This window comes from Centruroides sculpturatus, unplaced genomic scaffold (assembly GCF_000671375.1).
Source record: "Centruroides sculpturatus isolate CEXI.00-Female unplaced genomic scaffold, Cexi_2.0 scaffold12, whole genome shotgun sequence".
NCBI classification, from domain to species: Eukaryota; Metazoa; Arthropoda; class Arachnida; order Scorpiones; family Buthidae; genus Centruroides; species Centruroides sculpturatus.
The window spans coordinates 335,004-344,492 of record NW_019384438.1 but is presented as its reverse complement, the minus strand read 5'-3'; the positions used below and the strand labels follow the sequence as shown (position 1 = coordinate 344,492).

Sequence of the window (9,489 nt, the reverse complement as noted above, 5' to 3'; positions counted from 1 at the left end):
AAAAATAAAAATCAAGTTTAAGTCATTTTATTCGACTTTACGTCTGTCCGCCACAAATATTGAAGTCGTAATATCACTAGAAAAACGTTTAAAGCACATAAAATCATATTAAAATATATACAAGTATGTACTGTATTTATTTGTTGGTAAGCTTAAAATAGATTTTTATTAACCATATATTATTAAAAATGCATTAATAAATAAAATACAGAACCGAAAACGGTAATTTACGGTTTAGCCTAGTGATAAGTAGATTCGGAGACAAGTAAATTCGACTTACGTCGTTCTCTTGGAACCAATTACCGACGTAAGGCGAGGTATACCTGTATATAAAATTACTTGTCCTGACTGACTGATTGACTGAGTGATTGAGTCATCATTATCCAGAGCAAACCACTGAACCTAGAGGTGAAATTTTGTACACAGTTAGGGTATGTCATGAAAACGCACACTAAGATGGGAGTATTTCAAATTCCTGTGCGGGGGGGAGAGGGAAAGGATTAAGGCTTAACCTGAAGAACAGCTTCTACTGTGATATTTTAGATGCAATTTTTTGTTTTCAACTATATGTAGTTTTCATTGAATATTGAGTTTTCATTAGGTATATTAAATTGATAACATTTCAGACATTGTTATAAATATTTTTATATATTTCGATTTTTTAACCAAATGTTTGAACCGTTTTAAATTTGAATTTGTTATTGGATATTGGTTCGATTATAGAACAATTGTAAACATTCCAGAAAATTGATCAAATTGAAAATAGTTTGTTTGATTCTCAGCAATTCTCATCATCCTCAGCAGTAGGTGTTATATAACAATTACTATGGTTGTTGAAATACTGAATATAGATGAGGTTTGCTTGCAAAATCCATGCAAGTGAAGTTGCGGGTAACAGCTAGTTTTACATATATATTAAAAGCAAAAATGTTTCATTACCACCAACTGAAACCATCACTTCATAAAAAAAGTGCTATAAACAGAGACTCAACTCTGCCTGGATGAAATATAATCAAACAAGCAATTAATTATTGTGACATTGTCACAATGCTAGGCTGCAATTTTTAATCATGTTTTTAATTTATTTAATTTAAATATTTCTTCACTTTAAATTAGTAGTGTCTTGACCCTGTACACCATATTTTTCCTGCTAGCAATAGAGTTGTATGGGTCATTTATCTAACTCCTTTCAATGGAAAATTTTTGAATTGAAACGACATGACTTCTGGTATAAACTAGAGGATAGTATTTAGTTAATTGGGACTTCCTGACCCTATGCTTTTCACATCTGGTCACTCCATTTCAAGATTAAGAAAGGAAGAACAGACAGATGGATGGACATTGGGAATTTATGTCTACAAATTTTTCAAATTGCAGTCCAATCAATCAAGACAGACAACAAGTACTTTATCCACACTTTCCAAAAATGTTATGTTTCAATTGATTTGATTTAAATTTAAATTAATTAATTTTATTTTTTGTTTCAATTTTTGTGTAAAAACCAGCATTTTAATTATTATTTTTAGTTTTAATTAACTGTCTACCTAGTATTAATAAATATTATATTAATAAAATTTTGTTATTTATATTATGCAAATGTCAATCATCATGGTTTTTATTAATTAATTCAATTTAAATTCAGTTGTGATGCATACCGAAAAACACATCATAATTGATAGTCCTTTTTAGATACTCTAGATACTAGAATATCTAAAGAGTATCACAGGATATGTTTGTAAAATGAATGGTTATCTAGTCAGTCATAAAGTATCAGCAGTGTAATAGTAGTATCTTTCCCACATGCACATTGAAATCTAATTTGAGTATCATCTTCAATGGTTTGTGTCATGATGTCTAATGATGCCAGGTGATTGTGGCACCACTATCTTCTATATCCCAACCAAAAGTTGATGACCCAACCAATCAATGACAGACTACTGATATAGAATAGTCTGTCATTGATTGGTTGGGTCATCAACTTTCTTTAACACAGGAAGTATATGGAGTTGACTGTCTGTGTGTCTCTAATTTGTGGCCAGCTCTTGTTGAGAAGCTTGTTCAGCACCAAGTTATTAAAAAGGCAACTGGGGCAAATGTGGCATTAAAAATTTTGTTCATAAACCAAATTGTTTGAAAAAAGAAGCATTCAAAACCCAAGGTTTGACTGTATTTTAATAATTAAAAAAATTTACCTCTGTCAGAATCTTGCATATGCTATCTAATATAAAGTACATTTATTAAAACAATGTAATAAATTAATCTTTTGATTTTAACTATACAAATAAAATTTTTTGAATATTAAAATGCTAAAATTTAAAAATAGATAAAATTGTAACAAGGTAAGGTAATTTTGAAATTAACATTTTTCTAAGAGTAAAAATAAAAAAGTGTAGTATAAGCTTAAATTTTACTATTATTATTACTACTGTTATGACATTATATGCATCTTACTAAGGTTGCAAGCCATTCCTATACATGCAAAAAACCAAAAGGAACCACAGATCAATCAACATGGTAAGAATCACCCTTCATTAGATAGGTCCTTCCAAAACTTGTTTCTTGTAGTGTTGATTAAATTTTTTAATAAATTTTTATAAAATCATTCAAAGTAAACAATTGAAATGTTCTAAAATAGTACTTGAATTAACATGTTTCTATTTACCAAAGAGACTGAAAGATGTTCATATGATAAATGTATTGCCAGCTTGAGACTATTTTCTGATATAATGCACAGAGTTGATTCTGCATGATATACTGTAACAAAAGTAAAGTTTTACTATATATATATATATAGTATGTAACTATGGTGGCCAAACTGCACCCCTATTGTAGTTCCTGTATACTTATGATTTCTTTTTATATATTTAATGTGTTTTAATTACATATATGTAATATTTTGCTAGTTTTCTGACTATTATATAATGTGATACACATATGGATTATAAACATAACTCACAATCTTGAAAAGGCAATGGAAAGCAAAGGATATGTTTGTAAAGTTGGTGTAAAATGAATATTTACCTAGTCAGCCATAAAGTATCAGCAGTGTAACAGTGGCATTTACTAGAGAGTGATAAGTATAGTATTTTAATTAAGTACAGTAGAATTATTTGAGGTAATGTGGACTCCAATTATATCTTGAATAACTGAAAACTTGGATAAAGCATTGTACAGCCATTTTAGATTAAAAATTACAAATATAAAAGATTTATATGGTAAATCACTTTTAAGCCTCTTTTTATACCTTAGTGAATTTAATCATATATAAGAACAATTTTTATATAATTTATTATGTAGCTATTCTTAAAATTATTGTATTATACATACAATAATTTTAAGAATAAAAATATGTATCATTGTAATTACATTTTAATCGAAATGATTTGTATCACATTGAAGTTAAATGATAAAGGTAACAGAAAAATAACTTTGTAATATACATGTTACTGTTTTGAACTTTACTTTTCATATATTGTAATTCAGAAATGAGTGTTTTCACTTAAACATCCCTCAGATAATGCAGAACCACAGTTAATTGTATTTCTGCCATTTATATAATATAAAATACTGTTCCAATAGGGGATATTGTGTATTTCTGATAGGCAATATGTGGTTCCTGTCATGACAAGGTTTGGCCAACTCTGGTATATAAGGTTTCTTCAAGTAAATAGTTAGGAAGAAGCTTTAAATATAGAACCATTTTTGCATTTTTTGGGTGTTTCTGACAGTCCAAAAGAGAGAGACAGAAAACTTTGAAATCTCTCATGAACGATCATTTCTTGATACATGGTTCATTTTGGTTTTTGCTTAAACAAGAATAGCCTAAAAGCAAATGCAAGTTGTACTGGACAGAAATAAAATTTTATCAGAAGATAATTTATATAAATTACGGAAATTTTAAAAAGATTAAAAAATCAAAAACCTGAAAAAATATACAGTAGTATGAAAACTATTGCTCTATGGTTATTTAGTGCATTCTATTTAAATATTTTAAATTTATATACATAACCATGAAAGATAAAATTACAAAATTTATTATATATTTAAATATAACTTTTAATGTCATTAAAAATGAATTTTTTTCCAAAATAAATAATAATACAATTAAAGTTTTAACATGGTTTCAAGATTAATAAGTTTTTAAATTAATATAAAATATGTAATTCAAAATTTTATTTATAGAAATGGCTCAGCGGTTGAGTTAATTGGTCTGTGTAAATCAGCACTCTCATGGTTACATGAAATGCATAAGAAAGGTCTTTATCCTTATAATAAAGTTTCAAAGAATGGAAATGGTATTTATACTTGTATATTACTCTTTCTCTATTGTTATGTATAATTTGTGATAAATATTTATAATATAAACATGTTTATTATTATTATTTTTAGGAAAAATTATTGAAATGACATTTCAACAATGGGGAGATTTAATACAAAAAAATTTTGAAAAATACTTTTGGATTCAAACTGAACCTAGTCCCGATGAAGCACATCCTGAACTGATAAACCGAAGAGGAGTATACAAAGATTCACATTTTGCAGATCCTTACTGGAGTGATTATCAATTGAGACCAAATTTCTGTATTACTATGGTGGTGGTAAGGGATTTAAAATCTCCAAATTTCATTGTTTTAAATGTATGAAAATGAATAGAAAGATACATTTTTCTTTAAACAGGCACCAGAATTATTTACACCTAAAAATGCCTGGTGTGCATTAGAAAAAGCACAAAAATTGATACTTGGACCACTTGGAATGAAAACATTAGATCCTTGGTAAACTAAAACAATTGCTTTTGAAAGATTATATAAGATTACTATTCAATTTACTGATGATACAATTAATTTTTCTTTTATGCACCAGTGATTGGAGCTATTGTGGTTATTATAACAATAGTGATGATTCATTTGATCCTAAAGTTGCAAGAGGATTTAATTATCATCAAGGACCTGTATGTATATATAGTAAATACACAGAATAGTTTTATGACTGTGATTATAATTAATTAACTTTAAACTTTTATTTTAGGAATGGTTGTGGCCTATAGGATACTTTCTTAGAGCCAAACTACATTTTGCAAAAAAGATTGGAGGTGAAGAAGAACTGGAACGCACAGTTGCCTTTACAAAAGAATTACTCTCTAAGCATTATCAAGAAGTAATTACATCGAAGTGGAAAGGCCTACCCGAACTAACCAATGCAAATGGGGCATTCTGTCCTGACAGTTGCCCCATTCAAGCATGGAGTCACGCATCACTTCTCGAGGTTCTTTACGAACTAGATAAACTAGGCAGTTCAGCAACGAATGATGATTAAATTTCTTTTATAATAAATGTATTTTCATCTTCTGTATTGTCTTCATATGAACAAATGTGGGATTCTTGTTAGATTTGATGTGAAATTATATACAAGGAATTATTTAAAAAAAAAAGTGAAAAGTTTTAGAAAAATCAAGAATAATTTGTAATTAAAAAGTTTTAAATATATAGAATGATGCTAGTCAGACTTCAACAATCAAATGATGCAATTTTAATCAGCTTGTAAGAATCTAACAAAATCAGAAATATATACTATAAGGACTGTTATTGCTGTAATATCTGATATACAAATTTTATCTTTGTTTTTAGGATTGTTATTTTATTTATTAATGTGCCAAATACAACAGATATCTTTTAATTAGTCATTCCACAGTTTTACTTCAAATTGTGCGATCATACAGAAGTAGTCATTTGTTACAAGTTTATTGTTACCATCAATGTTATGAATTAAGTTGCATGATGTTTAAATGTTAAAAAGTAATGTATGATGCAATAAACTGATGACTGTTTATAAGATTTATAGATAAAAGAAATCCTGTTTAATAGTATTCTCTTGAATGCTGTTGATATTTGTTTCCATTAAAATTATTTTGATACAATATTGTCTAATTTTTATTTATTTTAGAAAATATTTCTTTTACATCAAAATTCATTTTTGGAAGATTAGAATTTAAAATAAATTTATATAAAACAGCAATTATAATCTGTGTTAAATGATATATATTTTAGCATTTTTAAAGCATGAAAATCTTTGATTTTGAATTTTAATTAATTAATTAACAGTGAAAATATTCTGATACAGATGACTGCTTATTAACTGTAACTAAATTAATTTTGATCTATTTTTAACCATGCAAGTCATGTTTTTACATCATGCTTCAATGCATATAAAATATTCGTATACAGCATATAAATTGTCAATTTATACTTTTTCACAAATGATTTGTAGAATCAATAACTAAATTTATATCAAGTATTATATATATATATATATATATATATATAATACTTGATATAAACTTGATTGCTTCTTGTTCTTTCTATTTTCTTTGGGAAAAAGTTGGCCATGCCCACAACAAGACTGTCTGGTTTTTCTAAAAAAAGTTGAAATATGTAAGTCAAACAAGTAAATGGTTCAAAAAATAATAAATGTTCAATAATTGATAATTCAATAAAATTATATTAGAATTATTCACTCATTCTCCAAATTTAATGGATATCCAGCGTTACACAGGTGTAACGCTGTAATATCCATCAAACTTTACCACAATGCTACAAACATCCCTATTTCTGGTTTAATTGGGTTTCGGCAACACAAAGCACAAACAGTTGCCAAAGTTTGTCAACCAATTAAAATGAATTTAAAATCCTCTCGATGGACTATCCTACCGTTAATTGTTAATTTTTATTTATTTAATTTATTATTAACCTAATAATTTTATTATAAAAGTGAAATTAGAATGATTGTCCTGGACTGAATACTCCACAAAGCTATATTTCGTTTTCACTTTTGTGCACTAACGACACAAACATGAATTTACAAAATACGTTTATTGTCTGTTACAATTATCATACTGTATTTAACATCTAATTGAACTATTATTGCAGCTAGTAAGTTCATTCATTCATTATTTTATTGCACAAGCAACATGTCCTACAGTATATCCTGGTTCCGCAGAAAGCATTACCAGGGAAATGTTTATATGGATAAAGTTCAAAGTACTGTACATACATAAAATAACAGAATAATCAAATTACAGCGAGATACATTTGAGAGAGATTTCATTGTATACAATTCATACATACAAATCAGTGTCAGGATAAATATTTCCATGAATGGCATAAATAAAATATAAATGCAATTAACATACTAACAGATAACCAGTCTATAAACAGGTAGATACAAAGAAGTAATTATAAACTCCAAATGTATTAGAATAAACAGTTTCATAACAGTTTCAAAGTATATATGCCAAAAACATACCTTTGTAGTCCTTGTGGGTAGCGGATTCCGAAAATAAAGAATACTGATAGCAAAATTAGAATTAGAATGCATAAATTGGTGTAGTAACAATAAGAACAAAATGAAGTTTAAGAAGAAGAGTATGTCCGCACAAATAATACTCAAATAGCATGCGTATAAATTCGCAGATACAATAAACAATTTCATGTAAATAACAAATCGTTACGTCTACAATTAATCATAAACACAAATAAATATTTACATTAGAATAAGTATTTTCATAAATAAAACAAACAAAAACAAAATGTAATGTTTAAAGTGGAATGTTGACGATTATTCTGTATATAGATAATTATACATAATTACAAATAATAATCATACATCTCGAAATGCATCAGTACAAGTATTTCGTAATATAACAAAGTAATATGCCAACAAACTAGTTAACAGACAGGTGAATACAGAAAGATTATATTTATATTGTACATTTTAAAACAAATTAGAATAAGTATTTTTTATATAAAAATAAAAAATGAAATTAAGGATGAAATTACAAACATATGTAAAGAAAGTATGAAAACAAAGTAAGAAGTTTGGGTGACAAAGCGCAATAGTATGTGATACGTGAAAAACAATAGAACCTCCGCTAGTCTATTGAATGCTTGATAGACACATTCGCTCTTTAAAAAGTCAGAAGGAACACAAGGTCAGATAATATTTTGTTCCTGGAGCAGGAGAATAAGTTCCAGTCTTTTTTGTTTCAGGGCTACACAATCATAAATGTAATGTAGGGCACCATCTTCAACTTGACACGCCGGGCATAGGCTAGATTCCCTATTCGTAAATCTGTCTAAGTAGCTTGCAAACATTCCATGGTTAGTGTGCAGTTGTGTAGTATAAAAATTTGGAGAGAACCAATGTATATAATAAAAATAATTTATATTAGGAATGAACTGAAAAGTATGGCCATTACAGTGGCGTACCGTAGTGGGGGAGGAAGGGGCGGCCCGCCCCGGGCGGCACTTTTTAGGAGGCGGCAAANATAAATAAAATACAGAACCGAAAACGGTAATTTACGGTTTAGCCTAGTGATAAGTAGATTCGGAGACAAGTAAATTCGACTTACGTCGTTCTCTTGGAACCAATTACCGACGTAAGGCGAGGTATACCTGTATATAAAATTACTTGTCCTGACTGACTGATTGACTGAGTGATTGAGTCATCATTATCCAGAGCAAACCACTGAACCTAGAGGTGAAATTTTGTACACAGTTAGGGTATGTCATGAAAACGCACACTAAGATGGGAGTATTTCAAATTCCTGTGCGGGGGGGAGAGGGAAAGGATTAAGGCTTAACCTGAAGAACAGCTTCTACTGTGATATTTTAGATGCAATTTTTTGTTTTCAACTATATGTAGTTTTCATTGAATATTGAGTTTTCATTAGGTATATTAAATTGATAACATTTCAGACATTGTTATAAATATTTTTATATATTTCGATTTTTTAACCAAATGTTTGAACCGTTTTAAATTTGAATTTGTTATTGGATATTGGTTCGATTATAGAACAATTGTAAACATTCCAGAAAATTGATCAAATTGAAAATAGTTTGTTTGATTCTCAGCAATTCTCATCATCCTCAGCAGTAGGTGTTATATAACAATTACTATGGTTGTTGAAATACTGAATATAGATGAGGTTTGCTTGCAAAATCCATGCAAGTGAAGTTGCGGGTAACAGCTAGTTTTACATATATATTAAAAGCAAAAATGTTTCATTACCACCAACTGAAACCATCACTTCATAAAAAAAGTGCTATAAACAGAGACTCAACTCTGCCTGGATGAAATATAATCAAACAAGCAATTAATTATTGTGACATTGTCACAATGCTAGGCTGCAATTTTTAATCATGTTTTTAATTTATTTAATTTAAATATTTCTTCACTTTAAATTAGTAGTGTCTTGACCCTGTACACCATATTTTTCCTGCTAGCAATAGAGTTGTATGGGTCATTTATCTAACTCCTTTCAATGGAAAATTTTTGAATTGAAACGACATGACTTCTGGTATAAACTAGAGGATAGTATTTAGTTAATTGGGACTTCCTGACCCTATGCTTTTCACATCTGGTCACTCCATTTCAAGATTAAGAAAGGAAGAACAGACAGATGGATGGACATTGGGAATTTATGTCTACAAA

General features: G+C 28.6%; 1 protein-coding gene across 1 annotated transcript in view; it reads left to right on the top strand.

Moving 5' to 3' along the window:
- LOC111620046 (glycogen debranching enzyme-like) overlaps positions 1–5,450 on the top strand; it is a 76,241-nt gene extending 70,791 nt beyond the window's left edge. Inside the window, exons 27-31 of the mRNA XM_023361891.1 lie at positions 4,183–4,295; positions 4,390–4,598; positions 4,678–4,775; positions 4,864–4,951; positions 5,029–5,450. Coding sequence (XP_023217659.1) covers positions 4,183–4,295; positions 4,390–4,598; positions 4,678–4,775; positions 4,864–4,951; positions 5,029–5,316 — 796 coding nt within the window. The 3' untranslated portion in view covers positions 5,317–5,450. The remainder of the gene's footprint in view (positions 1–4,182; positions 4,296–4,389; positions 4,599–4,677; positions 4,776–4,863; positions 4,952–5,028) is intronic.
- Positions 5,451–9,489: the final 4,039 nt, after the last annotated feature.